The 17,010-nt window shown below is 40.8% G+C and overlaps 1 protein-coding gene across 2 annotated transcripts in view; it reads right to left on the reverse strand.

Moving 5' to 3' along the window:
* PPP1R12A (protein phosphatase 1 regulatory subunit 12A) overlaps positions 1–17,010 on the reverse strand; it is a 195,607-nt gene that overhangs the window by 108,597 nt on the left and 70,000 nt on the right. For both annotated transcript variants that reach the window (XM_059726121.1, XM_006274960.4), the window contains exon 3: positions 5,469–5,587. In XM_059726121.1, coding sequence (XP_059582104.1) covers positions 5,469–5,587 — 119 coding nt within the window. The remainder of the gene's footprint in view (positions 1–5,468; positions 5,588–17,010) is intronic.

Consider the following 17,010-nt stretch of genomic DNA (forward strand, 5'->3'; position numbering starts at 1 on the left):
ACACACAAGGTGTTAGACCCAACTATCAGAAGTGTGCACACATCAGGATTACTTATGCAATCTCTTTATTACCAATCTGGATGCTTAATATGTAGTCATGACTCGATATTTATAAAAATACTCAGGCACATATTTGTTTGTTTGTTTTTTAAATCAGGCCATTCAGTATTGTGATTTAGTAAAACCTAATGTATGGGTCATGCCCAGACTTTTGCTGACCGGAGGATTAGGAACTTCACAGTATTTTATAAATATATACACTTTGAAGAAGCTGATAAAGGACTGAGATGGCAGTCACGACAGATACAAGATACTAAACTCACACGTTTTATGTAGAAAAAACTTCCAAAAGCAAAACTAGAGCTGAGCCTGCTAGAGTCACGTTTCTTGTGATTGTACAAGAAATTAGTAAACAAATTCAGTCTGATAAATAAGCTAAAATTTACTGTGTGCTGTGTCTTTTACTATACCAGTGCTCTTCTGTTGCTAGTATCCATCACTCAGAGCTGGACTTAAATATCGCACAAAACCTTGTCCCACTGCATATGGACCAGAGATGGGTTGATTTATTTATAAAGTTAGCCCGAGAGAGTTATAGCAATGACAAGAAATTTACGCTAGAACAATAGCGGCCTATGATACCATGCCACAGCTCCCCGCCACATTTTCAGTCCCCATGGTAGCCCCAGGCCCTGTGCACAAGACTTGGTGCCCAATCCCAGTGTGCAGGGCTGGAAGAGGGCAGCACTGGGTCCCAGGGCCCAATCCTGCTGCGGCAGGCAGGAAAGAATGGTGCAGGGTCCCTGAGACTTTAGCCCAGTGCGCTTGGGGCAGTGCCAGGTCCCTAGGACCCAATCCCAGCACACAGGGCAGGTAAGGGGGTTAGACAGGGCCCAATCCAGCCCTACACCACTCATCTTGACCCAAAGGGCCAAAAAGGTTGAGCACCACTGCTCTAGAACTACTAAAAACAATAATACATGCATTATGTCTCCTTACATAGTTAGAAGGGAAAGGAACAACAGAAGCTAATGAAACTGGGGAGATTCTCCTCCAACAGGAATGCAAATTTAGAGAAAAAGAGAGTGCAGCATTAACAGTACCTATTCAAGGGGCATCCTAGCTCTCTCTCACTGGTGCAAGTAACTAGGAAGTATCTATGATGGGGACCATGACATAGCAAGCTTGACTGCTCTTATCAAGATGCTGTATAATCCAGAAATTATCATCTATGCTGCCCCTTGAGACTTATTTTTCCACTGTCCTTCCAAAGAGCTCAGGGTAGTAATATCCAATGGATTTCAGGATTATTCTCTATTTTTCCATCCACCACCTTTGAAAACTTTCAAATACGGTCAGCTGGAAAATACTCAAATATTATCAGGTCTAAATTTTGAAGAACAAAGAAATATTTAGTAGCGTAATGCTTTAACTTGTTTTACATTAAATAACAAGCACAATCTATCTTGGAACATCGAAGAACAAGCATTTGGGTTTTAAAAATGAGATAAGGAGGCAAGTTAAGACCTAATGGCCTCTCTCAAAGCTTTCAAAACTGGACACAGAAATTAATTTACTCAATATTTTTAGATAGAATGTCATCCTTTCAAGGTCAAGGCTATCTGATGCTCTTTATGAGGAGTTCAGAGAACGTGATCTAAAATCCATGGACTCCAACTAATAAAGTAGATGTTTTTGCAGCATGTTGATATTTTACTCTTTGACAGTACTAAACTTACATCATGCTGATGTTATTAAAGAGAACAGACTAACCAAATCTTGCCCACACATGGATCTCAAGGAAAGCAAAAGTTGCTGGTTGCACTAAAACCCCCAGGACTGGAATTCCAGCCTTTTCAGAGTTGTAAATTTAGTTCATCCCAGGTCATTTGGTACTTCCTGTGACTGTTTCCCTACAATGACAGCTTTTTCGATAAAGTTCCCTGGTCCCTTTCTTTATAGCCAAAAATTTCAGGCAGGATAGGTTATGTGCAATCTGATATCTGCTGCCTATTCCCCAGACTCTAGATTGCACTAATTGCTTTATCTAAGCAGTTTTGGTTCTTGTGCCATTTTTATACTAAGCAGTTTCTCCATTCATCTTTACAACTTCTCCAGTGAATAAGTCTTTCGCATATGATACCAGTCAATTCTTTACACTGACTTTATAACCATACTTGTTCATAGCTTTGATTAGGACAGATTTTGAAAGCTGCTTATAGCCATACTTGTTTATAGCCTAAACCAACACAATATACTCTGTGGCTTGATTAAACTGATCAGGGCTTACATAACTCTTAGAAGTCTGTTAAGACCAGTTCAGTGATCCATGAAATACAAATGATGAACTGATTTACAAACCCCAACTTGCCTCAGGAACCCCAAAAACACATGTAGTGCCAGACAAAGAAATGAAGTACTTCTATGGATTCCAGTAATACAGTGGTGCCTTACAGAAACAGAAGTTAAATGCAGTTGGTCAGAGCTTTCCCTGTTCCTCATCGAATGCAGACAAAGCTATTTGGAGGCAAAGAGGTCTAGCAGTTCCTTCTAGCTTTGTGGAGCTAGACCCAGTCTCATAGAATTACGAGGGCATCACATAAATCCATATTCTAAAAACAAAAACAAAAAACCTCTCCAACCAGCCAGAGGACCTGCTAATATGTTTTCATTAAAACAGTTGAAAGTGGGCTCTGTATGGCAACTTGGTATTTCATTTTTAAAAATTTTAAACTACACTTTGGGAGTCCATAAACAATGGCTACATGGCAGGGGTGCATAGGAGGGTTAATAAATTTGCATACTTTTCTGCCCTATGAAGAGGAGTACTCTGGAAAGTTCTGAATTCAAGATACAAATATTGTAAATTAAAATATTGTGCATGATTGCAGTACAGTCTGAATTTGGCAGTGACCGCAAAATGGTTACACCTTTAGTTTTCAGCCAAGCAGAAAACTCCACTGTTCCTCTACAAATGGAGGCAGCAGCCATTCTAGCATCCCCATGCCTTCATTCCAGCATAGCCTCCTCGCTCAATACACACACCCCAAATTTGGATCGCAAGAAAATACAGTATTACAGTCAATTAGCACAGGAACTTGGATCCCTCAGAGAACAACTTTGGAGAATACCATGCAAGAAAATCCCAATAACCTAAAGTTTGTGTCTCTTTATGTGCTAGCCACAGGAAGCGAATTCTGGTTAACATATAGTCCAGGGGTGGGCAAAATACAGCCTGCAAGCTGCATCTGGCCCACCAGACAATTTCTTTTGACCCACAGGTGCCCACCAATTAATTGCATCCTGCCCAGCCCTTCCACCTGGCTGTGCCTCCTTGCCACCACATGCAGCTCTGACCAGAGCAGTATACTGCTGGGTGGCAGAGCCTGTGTAGGCCATGAGCACCCCAAGGCCCTGCTGCTGCCGGCAGTGGAAGCCATGCACCATGGGGGGAGGGAGTATATGAGGGGATCCCCATACCCTCTCACCTAACATACCCTACACACTGCTCCCACAACCTGCCACATATACACACACACCCTGCAACATATCCTATATCGCCCACAAACTGCCCCAGCACCCCCCCAGACTCCATCATACACACACCCCCCAGCCACACATCACACACACAATATATAAGAGTCAGACTTTATTTTTGAGCTATTATACACTCATCTCTGTATACAAACACAAATCATGACAAAAATATTTTTTGTAATAAAATTAGAATGTTATAATAGGTGTTTGACTTTTAGGATGATTTGATTTTTTTTCTGGTTCTAAGATAGCAGCTCCCCCCGCCCACCTCCCAAAAGGAATACTTCCAGGAGCCAAGGGAAGGACTTCTGGTGGCAAAGGTTAAGGGTTAAGGGGCGGGACATCCAGTTCCAAGATGACCAGGGGGCGGGGCACCTGTCAAGGGGTGGGGTTACCTTGTGGCCCTGGACAGCTCACCAAAACTCATCAAGCAGCCCTCCAGCTGAAATAACTGCCCGCCCTGATGTAGTCATTTCCCCTTCCTTTTGAACAGAAAATGGCTGTATGTGGTTTAGACAAGAGGCTCCAATTATTTAACTCAGAGAACCTGGGACCCTGGATAGTTTATCTTGATGTATTAAGAGTATTTAAATGAAAGTTTAAAGCTAAAAAGGTGACTAACCTCCCTAAGCTGACATGTACTTTTCACTATGGATAACCGTACATTCCAAGGGAAGAAAACAGTTTGAAATAAACAGGGTACATTTCAAGCTCCATTTTGCATGCTGTCTCATTTATGTGTTGCACTGCATACTACAACATGTTAAGCTACACCATTCCTCTTGGGTGGCGGGGCATTGGCTTTCAAATACACTTGCTAGTAAACCCACTTGAGACCTGGGAGTATGACAAAACATAAGGTAAGAAGAGAAGAAAATAAGGTTTCTGAACTTGGTCTTAAAAGGGACAGATTTCTTAGAGAGAGACTGCCACAATGAAAAGCCTGAGAAGAAGGAGTAAGAGAGGAGAAAGGCCTCCCTGACAGATAATGGCCAAAACACCAAACGGTTTGAAAAGTGGGGAGAAGACCAGAGGTAGAGGCCTGCATAATCTGTGGAAGAATAAGTATATACACATCTCTCTCATTCTTCTATGAGTTAAGTATGTGTGTTTAAGAAAATTCTTTCAAAGTCAGCATGCTCCTTTAATTGTCATGTGGCAGCAGCCTAGAGTGTCTGCACAAGTAAAATTCTTGAAGAACATGAACAGACTACTAATCATTGGCTTAGGGGCCGATAACAGCTGGACTATGAGCCCTTACATCCCAAGGGGGAGTGCCAAACAATCCACGCCCCTAGACTGTGACTGAAAGACCAGAGATAGAGACACCGTCTAGATCAGTGGTTCTCAACCTTTAAATGACACACCCTTCACTAGACTCGAGGAAGCCCTTGGAAAATGCCAGCTTTTCATTGTTACTTGGGGTTTTTGTTTTTTGTTTGATTTTTGTTGATTACAGAAAAAAAATAAAGCAGTCCTTCTGAATTCCGTGACCCTGATGAAGATATTCCTTCACCTTCTGATTAAATAAAATTTTATGTGATTAGTTACTGTGTTTCCCTATTTAATCGATTCATATACAGTACACTTTAGAAAGCTTTGCATTGTACAGTATATATCATTTATAGTTGATTAAATAGTTGATTTAAATATGGTGTTTATGGTCATTTCTATAGAAAGTTGGGGCATCAGGCCCTTGGTCAGGAACATAACCCCCTATTATAACATTATTTCTATGGGAAAAACAGATTCGACTTACATCATTTCGACCTACAGCGCCTTTTCCAGGAACATACCCTGCCGTAAGTGTGAGGACTGCCTGTACAAAGTTTTCCATAACCCTCTTTACAAACCATCAGAATGACTTCTACACACATTTAAACTCACAAAAATATATTTGTCTAATAGACAGTAGAAGCCTTCCACATTACCTTGTCTATTTACTTCATTTTGAAGCAGCTCTTCCATTGCCTCTTCTTCTGCAATGTCCAATGGAGTATCTCCTTCACTATTTACAGCTCCTACATGTGCTCCTTGACTAATTAAATACCTGTAAAGAGAAACAAAAATGCTGTTGGCTATATAAAACATATGGTGATCAAATTAGACAAGTCAGTGAAGTGGAACAATAGCCAAAGCTGTTGAAAAACATGGACCCCATACTGCAAACTACACATATATTGGGAGTAAAAGGAAGGCCCAGGGAGGAATAGGACCCCTGCTAAATGGGCAGAAACAATTGGTGACAGACAGGGGGGACAAGGCTGAACTCCTCAACGAGTTCTTTGCCTCGGTGTTCCTAAGTGAGGGGCACGACAAGTCTCTCACTGGGGTTGTAGAGAGGCAGCAGCAAGGCGCCAGACTTCCATACGTAGATCCTGAGGTGGTGCAGAGTCACTTGGAAGAACTGGATGCCTTTAAGTCGGCAGGCCCGGATGAGCTCCATCCGAGGGTGCTGAAGGCACTGGCCGACATCATTGCAGAGCCACTGGCGGGAATATTCGAACGCTCGTGGCGCACGGGCCAAGTCCCGGAGGACTGGAAAAGGGCTAACGTGGTCCCCATTTTCAAAAAGGGGAGGAAGGAGGACCCGGGCAACTATAGGCCAGTCAGTCTCACCTCCATCCTTGGTAAAGTCTTTGAAAAAACTATCAAGGCTCACATTTGTGAGAGCCCAGCAGGGCAAATTATGCTGAGGGGAAACCAGCACGGGTTTGTGGCGGGCAGATCGTGCCTGACCAATCTAGTCTCTTTCTATGACCAGGTTACAAAACGCCTGGACACAGGAGGAGGGGTGGATGTCGTATACTTAGACTTCAGGAAGGCCTTCGATACAGTATCCCACACCATACTGGTGAACAAGTTAAGAGGCTGTGATGTGGATGACTACACAGTCCGGTGGGTGGCAAATTGGCTAGAGGGTCGCACCCAAAGAGTCGTGGTGGATGGGTCGGTCTCAACCTGGAAGGGTGTGGGCAGTGGGGTCCCGCAGGGCTCGGTCCTTGGACCGATACTCTTTAATGTCTTCATCAGTGACTTGGACGAGGGAGTCAAATGTACTCTGTCCAAGTTTGCAGATGACACAAAGCTATGGGGAGAAGTGGACACGCCGGAGGGCAGGGAACAGCTGCAGGCAGACCTGGATAGGTTGGACAAGTGGGCAGAAAACAACAGGATGCAGTTCAACAAGAAGAAATGCAAAGTGCTGCACCTAGGGAGGAAAAATGTCCAGCACACCTACAGCCTAGGGAATGACCTGCTGGGTGGCACAGAGGTGGAAAGGGATCTTGGAGTCCTAGTGGACTCCAAGATGAACATGAGCCGGCAGTGTGACGAAGCCATCAGAAAAGCCAATGGCACTTTAACGTGCATCAGCAGATGCATGACGAATAGGTCCAGGGAGGTGATACTTCCCCTCTATAGGGCGCTGGTCAGACCGCAGTTGGAGTACTGCGTGCAATTCTGGGCGCCACACTTCAAAAAGGATGCGGATAACCTGGAGAGGGTCCAGAGAAGGGCAACTCGTATGGTCAAGGGCTTGCAGACCAAGCCCTACGAGGAGAGACTAGAGAAACTGGACCTTTTCAGCCTCCGCAAGAGAAGGTTGAGAGGCGACCTTGTGGCTGCCTATAAGTTCATCACGGGGGCACAGAAGGGAATTGGTGGGTATTTATTCACCAAGGCGCCCCCGGGGGTTACAAGAAACAATGGCCACAAGCTAGCAGAGAGCAGATTTAGACTGGACATTAGGAAGAACTTCTTCACAGTTCGAGCGGCCAAGGTCTGGAACAGGCTCCCAAGGGAGGTGGTGCTCTCCCCTACCCTGGGGGTCTTCAAGAGGAGGTTAGACGAGTATCTAGCTGGGGTCATCTAGACCCAGCACTCTTTCCTGCTTATGCAGGGGGTCGGACTCGATGATCTATTGAGGTCCCTTCCGACCCTAACGTCTATGAATCTATATATGAAGTTCACAGAATAAAACGGTTTACCCACAAAGCAAAACAACAAAACAAGACATACATGTATGAGTTATTTAACTATGAAATTCTTTTGTATAACTATTATTAGTTTACACAGGTACCTATCATCATTGTACGAAAAAAATAATATGTATACAGATTTGTAAAAACTCCATCAGTAAATGGAAAGCTAACTTGATGAACATAGCAGCCCAATACTTAATTTCTATAGGATTTCAGCTCTCTTAAGGAAGCTGACATTCCTGACACTTCAGGTTGCAAAGATAACTTCCAAATGTTTCAGACTCAGGAAGAAAGAAAATGGCAGTGGCTTCATATTTGCTTTCATTAGGGCCATGACATTTTCCATGAATAGAATCTAATTATGGGTGGGGGAAGAGGGATCATCTTAGATTCAGGTAAATACAATTTAACCTGTTTCTTGCTAGTGAAGCTCCTATCATCTTTTATACCTGCCCGTCTAGTAAGCTTAGTCTTCTCTTTGTTTGGTACAATATAATTTTCAGTCTGTATACAGAATTCTTTACAATTTAAACAAAATGTAGGCACGGATATCTAAAATCAGCAATCCAGATCCATTTGTATTTATTTCAGGTTTCTGGATAAGTCATATTAATGGGTTACAGCAAAAAAACCTAAGAAAAAACATAACCAGTTGAAACTTGATTAAGCTAGTTATTTATTCAAACTAGCCTGTAAATTCTGGGGACCCAATAGCTCAATATACCTTTTGACTGATCTCAGATTAGTCTGTAGTGAATCTGGAGTAATACTGATATATTTGGTTACAGCCCTAGAGATTTCCATTTATAAAAATCATTCCTAGCTCTTTATGGATTCAGTATTTATAGCATTCAATGTTCAGAGCTCTGCGTAAGACCTCCTTCTACTAGGCATTATACACATCAGAAAGACAGACATTTGTCTGCTGGGACATCTTATAATTTATCACTGAGTCTTACATCTCTTTAATATAGGCTACACGCACACACAAACCATCTATTTTATGACTGATACATGAAATTGTGCATGCTTTCAAGTACTGTCCCATTACTGCTGACATGTCAGCACTGCAAACCACCAAATTTCATCCGCTGCTAAGATGACTTCATTAAAACATTTCTAGCTTGATTATTTCCAGGTAGCATTGATTGATTCCAGATCCAGGGCTGGTTTTGCTCATGCTGACTTGATATCACAAGCTTAAAACTTAAAAAAAAAAAGGGAAAAAAAGATATAGTGTGAACAGGATCTATTATTAAACTGTTGGAGTTAGGTCAAGAAAGAAGGGGGTTGACAGTTTTTGAAATTCAACACACACTCATTTGTAGAGCTTTTATAACTCCAAGATCTGACATCATCTGCAACCAATTTTGAGCATTACCAACGCTGATAGAGACAAGCTGCATAATTCTGATTATGCCCTTCCAAATGTTACCTGGTTTAACATTGGAAAATGAAACAAAAAAAATCTTCCCTAAAAAAGAAAAAGAGGGACTTAGTAATTCTAACTAAATATTTAGATACCAAGTGTACAGTATTGCAGCAAGAACAGAATGCATAAAAAAACATTTTTGTAATTAAAGTAAATTATAAAGTAAAATTCTCAGAGTTAAAGCTACCATACCTTTAATAAAGAACAAGCTACCACAAATCCAAATGTCTTAAAAATGGATTCCAAGTCAGTGTACATACACTTTTGGATTTTGTTAAAAATTATTCTAAATTTATCATGACATTTACATTCAAGCACTGTTCTCTACTTTCTGCTTGGTAGTCATCATACACTAAAATTCTCAAATAGGCTTAAAAAAGAACTGAACTCTGCTCTGAACTGTGCCCTGCACCTGCAAGCAGTATCAGAATGGCAATCAAGACTGCTTGTTCCAAAAGTACACAGTCACTTCCTTGATTTATGTCAAACTGAATAGGAATTTAAAAAGTAGTATGGCTTCAAAGATGGGCATCTCGGGCACAAAGGTTGGCATGTATAGTTCTACACAGAATAGTCATTATAGTTCACTATTCTAAATTAAATTAGTAATGTTGATATAGATATATAGCCCTACATTCATTTAATCAGTTTTTAGGTTTCTCTACCACTACTGAGATATCTAAGCTAGTTATCTTCCTAATTACTCGAAGAACTGAGAGGGGAAATAATTATTCCAAGAGTATTTAGTATACTTATTAACCACCAACACTGACAGGACCATCTCACATTGATCTACACAAATCAATGTTATAATAAATTGTCAGAACATGACAAGTGTTCCCAATACTAACTAATATAGCTTAGTACACTTAGTATACCAACACCTATGGCATTTCCCAATGTTTGCAGCTCTAGGATCAGCCGAGTTAGTCATCAACAACCATCAGGCTCATCTACATCCCTATACTTGACCCATGGGAGTGATCATCCTGGACCGTGAGGGACTGCAGATGATGACGATACTTAGGAAATACTCCACAGCACGATACTTCATACGTACATGCATGTTTTCCAAAAATAACAAAGTTACATTACTGTGAGAACTCCTATAAGTACATAATTAGATTTCAATCTATATTAAAAAATTCTCACTGCCACAGCAATGTCCATGCTTAAGACAACATACTATTGAGATGATGCTGCTAAAGAAACTATACGTTTTATTTAATTTTATCTTTCAAAGACTAATTACAAGTTTAGAAGACTCTTGGCACAGTTTAGCTGTCCATAAAAAAATAATGTCAAAGATGACAAGTGCAGTGTTTTTTTGTTATGCTACATGCAAAGTTGCCGTGAAAGTTATAACCACAAGCAAAAAGATATTATTTGACCTAAATTAAATCCAGTGCAGCCAATATTGGGTGAGCATTTGGAATCATACCATGGTAGCTGTGTTTCCCCAAAGAAATTATATAAACTGTGGCTTCTGATAATATGGTCCAAGAGGTTTGCTTTCAGTCAGTTCCAAGGCGGTGGAAAAATATCCACTATACAATGGAATGGCTAATGGAAGTATTAAAGCAAGCCTTTATAGGGTTCTTGTTGTTGTAAAACATTTCAAAGCCTTTGGACAAATCACACTAAAACGAAAAACAAAACAATTTTTATCTCCTTGGGGTTGATGTATGGTTTGATGCATATAACCAATTAGCAAGGTATACATACTCCCAGAAAAAATAAAACTGAACGTGCAAATCTTTTAATGTATCAACTGAGGTTACAAAATTTAATAACAAAAAAAATTAAAGAGAGTATTGTATGCATATATACATATTGTATATACTGCACTTATTTGAAACCATTTACTTGAATCCCCCCTCCACTCCCAAACAACAATTTGAATACTGGCCCAGGTCAGGCAGCTATAGCTGCTGCTGCAGTCCAGGCCCAGGGCCAGAGACAGAGCTACAACTGCAGCCTGTCCCAAGTAAGGGCCAGAGTTGCTGCTGCAAGGAGGCATGCCGTGGTTCCTGCAGTGGAGGAGGGAGTGTGGGGGAACAACAACACGCAGGAGAGAGACAAAGGACAGCAGGCAGCAACAAGGGAGCTGCTGGAGCTACAGCCCCAACCTGAGCCTGGACCTGCAGCCTGGCCAGCGCCAGGGCCACTGCATGCTCAGTGACCTGGGCTGGAACCAGTGCCAGAAGCAGGGCTGCTGCCTAGCGTAGGCAACAGCAGCTTGGGTGGGGGGAGCATGTAAGTAGCAAGGAGGACAGCAAGGGAAGGCAGGCACTGGGGTGGTGACACCAAGTGGCAGGAGGACAGGCACAGGGTGCAAGGGGCAGGGGGCAGGCTACCTGCCTTCCCCCTTCTCCCATTTGCTTTGCCTTCCTGTCACTGCTTTCCCCACAGTAATGGCAGAAAAGGGCAGGAAGTTGGAGGGTCACCTTAAATTAGCAACTATTTTATAATTTTCCATGTATAGAAACTAATTATGGGGTGAAGGTCATAGAGGTGTCTTAAACTTGATTTCATCTTGGATTCAGGTAAATATGATATAAATGCACAGCATCCTGGACCCTGCCAACTCTAGTCTTCGAAACCAAAAATTTCAGGGTTGATTTTCAAACCTGAAGTACTGTTTTCTACACAAGCTTTTGAGAGTTGAAAATTGTACATCCAAAGAAATGCAGGTACAATGCCATGGGTCCTGAAACAGGTCTGATATAAAAAGGAAAATAAACCCTCAGTATTGTGTCCAAACATTTCTAAGACAGGCATCGCATGGCTTGGGCAAGACTGGAAGAACAAGTTTATCTTGAAATACCATTGTTGTGTGAAGGTAAAGACCCCTCTGTTTGTTACTTGCATATTTTAAGAAACTGCTCTACATGGCTTTCAACTACTGCATGCAAAATTTAAAAGAAAAGTAAGCAAGCTTCTCCCCTCTTACATTATTCAATGCAATTTTGACTCCCTCCCTGCACTTAAATAGGCAAAGCATTTTAAAGCCTAAAAAGAAATCAAAATAGAAGCCAAATTTGCTTCAAAGACAAAGCACATATCTTCTCTGACATTTAAGCCAAATAGTTTTCGTTGAGCCCAGGACCCAACAACTTGCAAGTCCAAAATTTTAATTCAGGGTTGGTCTGGAGGGTTTGATCCAAGAACTTCAATAGAGGCTGACAAAATGATAACACTGTGCTACCTGTAAATCATACTAGACTATAGTTTCTCAACAAGCTGTAAAAGAAAGGGGCTTGCTTTCCAAAGACAATTCAAATATGGGAACTGAAGTCTGACAAAGAATAACATCTTCAGAATCTGGCAATGTGCTCTAACTCTAACCCACTTCAGCTAGGGACAGACATTACACAAAAACTGGTTTAAGTGATCAGAAACTGGTTTACACCTGTAACAGAACAGACATTCAGTGCACATAAACTAGTCTGAAAATGGCTGAAACCGATTTAAGATAAACCTGGTTAAATGTAGCATCAGACTTAACTGATTCAGGTCAAACTGGTTTATGCAATGTGTCCCAGACCCCTTGCTGGTTTAAGATAAACCAAACTCCCCCAGCATCCCCTCTGGGCTGGGCTCTCTGCCCCACAGCAGGACTGGCCCCTCTCTCCTCTGTTCCCTCGCTGGAAGTCTGGCAGAGACTGCAGGCACCTGCCTGGCTTTTCCCTGATGAGCAGGGATTATTCCCCCAGTCCCTCTGCTTTACAGAGACCTCTCAGCATTAGCTGGCAGATCACATGCTGGCTACAGTCCATGCCATGGGAGAAGAGAAAGGCAGATAGGCTTTCTGTAGCTAATAAACAAGTAGCTGGTAATGTTCTTCCTTGGAAAAGCTGTTTAAGAAGAGCTTGAAGTAATGGAGAGAGGTTTTGTTTTCTTAATGGGTTGATAAACACTGAGTTGGGGTGATAAACATTCCCTGCTGGGCTGCTCAGGGATGGGGGGGGGGACATCAGAGTGGACACTTCTGGGGCCTGGCCATGCCTCCCCTCAGGCTCAGTACTGTTGAAGGGAAGGGGAGGGCTGTTTGAACACCCCCCAGCTTCTAGCCTGAGCCACTGCAGGCATGTGCCTGAATTTTTTCAGTCCGGAGGTGATGTCCGTGTGGTTACAAGGTGGTTTAGCCTAGCCAGGTTAGACTAACCTGCAAAGATTGAATCAATTCAGGTTCAGGCTTTTTGAATGTCTGTCCTTAGCCTTCAAGTATAAAAAATGTTCCACACTGAGACTCTGCCTCAATACATACTTTCTGGGACCAAGTCTGCAAAACTATTAAGGAGACTGATGATTGCTACCTGTTGATCCTAACAGTAGGACAGAGGGTAGAAGAAAGCTCCATCCAACAGGATAAAGAACTGGCTGTTCAAATATTTCACAGACCTGAAATGCATTAGAAAATCTGGTCCATGTTTTCATAAATGAAATAAAGAAGTTAACCATATGCAATGGTTAGCATTTTGTAGCAATATTAAAGCTCAGGGGATGCCCTCTCTTCTTGGAAAGACTTTAGTTAAAGCACATACTTTTGGGCTTCCACATGTAAATTTAGAATATGCAATTCTTTTTTCCTTACTGAAGTAGTTTATATGGTCAATATGCCATGTTAAAGCAATTACAGGTTATGTTAATTTAGAACTAACTTTATAAAGGTAGGGCAAATTTAATATTTAAAACTATACTTCTTTGCACTCAAATAGTAGTATCTTTAAATAAGGGTCACATACTTTTAAGTGCACTCAAAAGAGCTTAACTAATTTAGTGACATTCTTATAGATGCACCCTTGGGACAGAGACTACTACCATGTAAGTAATTGAGCTCAAAATTAATTCTGTGGGGAGAGTTATCACCAGGAGGTAACATAAATGTTAAGACCGGAAAAGCTTTCACTATTTTCAGGACAGTTGAGATGTCAGTTACTAACTGAAGAACCAAATAGTCAGCTGCTTAGCTCTCAAGATTTAAGAGGAAATTACAGTTTCAAATCATCCCAAGACACTAATGCTAACTAAATCTTTCAAAATCATAAAGCCATGATTACATGCAAATAAAACCTCCTCGGTTCACCCTTAGAAGATGCTTTACAGATCCTTTATTAACAAAACAAAATAACCTAGAATTTATACCCAAGCACTTCAACGTGCGCGCACACGCACACACCCTGTACTCCATTAAACTACTCAAGATTCTCATATCTTAAAAAGTATATTTTTTTTTTACTCATTTGCTATTTCTTGGCTTCCTGGCTTTATAAAATTAAATTCAAGGCAAAAAAAAAATAACCGTCTCCTTGTGAAACCTTTTTTTTAGGTCCCTTAAATACTTCTCTGAGAGAGATACCTTTTGAAATAATCTAATGATGGGAGGATTGGGGGGAGCAAGGAGAGGGGAGAGTCAATATACTCCATGATCAATTTCAAACTGATCATATGCACAACAGATTTAAAGATAATGAAACTGTATCATACAACATGCCCTTCTAAATGCATAACTTTTATATACTACAATATACTTTATCAGGCTTAATTGAAAAAAAAAAAAGAGCCAGAATATGAAAGTACCAGACAGGTGATTTAAGAGCTCTAACGAACATGGCAAAACTCCTCCTGCCCTGGAAAAGTGAAATTGGCAGGTACTGAGCTGCTGCCAAGCAACATGCAGACAGTGGTGGCTTTAACACTAACAGCCCTGAGGGATCTCTACCTGCGCTGCCCCAGTTTGGTAACAATCTGCCTATTGCAACTAAAACTTTCCTTGTTCCTGGCTTCTATGTATTCTGCAATGAATTGCTTCTTGCAGCACATCTCAACTAAGTTATGGTGGGCTTGCATCTGCCTAGACAAAAGAACCTGTCAGGAATAAAATGTGTAACGCTCATCTAGTACACAACTATGGGGAAAAAAACACTAGTGAGATATCAGTAAGCCAAATCCATAACTCATTCTCAACTCAGGAATTTTTTTTAATATTTATTTTATAGTAGATCTTATGCAACTATAAACATTAACATTGTAGAGTCAAATAAAGACTGACACAAATACAGAACCTATAAAATCCTTTTAATTCACTTTTCAGAGTTGAGCCACAATTAAGCCCTGGCCCTTTCATGTTTTTTTCACTCCTGAGTGACTACTTGTATGTGGCAACTCCTAAAGCTACATTTTATTGCCAACTTAGGAAGGGGTCTTCATGTTCACTTGTGTACACTGATGTAAAACTGAACTACCACTAGATGTGAATAGGCATATTCTACCTAAGAATGGTGCAGTCTTTTAGCAGCTACATACAACTTGAATAAAGTTGACTTGGTTTCTTAGAAAAACTAGATGGTAAGATTTCCAGGAATGTGTTTTCTTGCCATCAGATGAAGACAGCAAGCACCTGCGATTAGATCAGTGATGATCAATGCAAAAGACTATTACATGTTGTAGCTTGTTGACCTTTGTTAAAAAAAAAAACACACCACGGAAGAGTGGCCAAGTATAAAATGGTTAAGGAAAGGGGTCAAGTCAATCAAAGAGAAACGGAAAGCTGTGAAGTATACTTTAGTCTTTTAAAGTTGCCAGAATATGGTAGGAAATTTCCATTGCATACTGTGCTCCTCAGAATGCTCCTCCAGAGAGCATCTCTGTTTCTCTTGCAGGAGACTACAGGAATTCTGCTGCAAAAGACACCTTGAAAAGGGTCTATTTGGCTCTGAACTAACAAGTCCACAGGCTGTGCTTGTATAAACTCTAAGACAATCAACAGTTTGTCAAGAGGAAAAAGATATCCCCCACCTCATTTGATCATGGAACGCAGAAAGGTCTCCTAGGTGAAAACCACCTTCCGCAGAATCTAAAGAACTTTACGCTCTACGATTCCCTTATGATTAAAAACTATATTCCAAAAGGTGAAACACTATCACAGGTAATTCTGATACATGTGCACAGACATCTTCTGTTTCTGCTGCTGCTGACAAGTTACCCAAATCAGAATGACAGCTGACAAAAATGTCAGCTCTCAGTGCTGCTATATTAGACACAGTCACAAAGGAAACAACACAATTTACAATACTTAATAATGTTACTTCAGAAAGCTGTAAAACAAGGCAAGAACTAGGCTCCACAAATATTCATTAGCACATGGTCATCTAAAAATTGAGGATAGGATGATACAGTGTAGCAGAAATTCCTCACAGCAGGAACTTGGAGGGTACAGAGATGCACAGTAGCTGAAAACCTATAAATCCTACAGCAGTCTAAAAAAGGACAAAGGCAGGGGAAATGGGACAGATGGAAAAATGGAAGCCAGGCACATAAAATATAGTTCTAATTTCAAGAAAGAAAAGTGGATTGAAACCAAGTAATTCCAGGACAGATGAAGTCCAAGAACCTAAAAGGGAAGCAGGAAGGAAAGAAGAGAAACAAGATTTTTATTTTTAAACACTAAAATCAAATATGAAAAGATTAAACTGTATAAATGTTTTAGTCCTTTATATTGCAGGAATTGTGGCACTGGCTTTGACAAGATATGGGAACATAGGTGCTCTACCCTTGCTAGCTGGTATGGTAATTTTTCTAATCTAATCTTTTCTAAATGCTTTCAAAGATAGAAAGGTATTAGTTCTCAGAGGACATGACAGAGAAATTGGGAATTTCTGGAGTAGCGTATTTCTTAAGTTTGTCAATCCTCAAAAAGTGCTAAGAAAGCTTTAAGAAATGGAACTCTGCTTTTAAAGTCGCATACCATCATAATACACATTTTCAAACATTTGAACACACTCTTTGCTAGAGACCACATATGTTTTGTATGAAAAATATACTTTGCTTGGCAGCTCCTAAAGCTCTACCCACAGCCCCATTTCAACAATTTAAGATTATTTTTAGTATTCTGAGTTACCAGGTTTGCAAATCACTGCATGTAAGCAGGAATAAGATTTATTAAAACATTAAGCTTACATTTTTTTAAAGAAACAATGAATAAAATAATCAAATCTCTATATCTAGCATATATTTTCCAGTGAACCCTTTCATACCGCCCAAGATTTTCAACCT

Source organism: Alligator mississippiensis, chromosome 4 (assembly GCF_030867095.1).
Source record: "Alligator mississippiensis isolate rAllMis1 chromosome 4, rAllMis1, whole genome shotgun sequence".
NCBI classification, from domain to species: domain Eukaryota; kingdom Metazoa; phylum Chordata; order Crocodylia; family Alligatoridae; genus Alligator; species Alligator mississippiensis.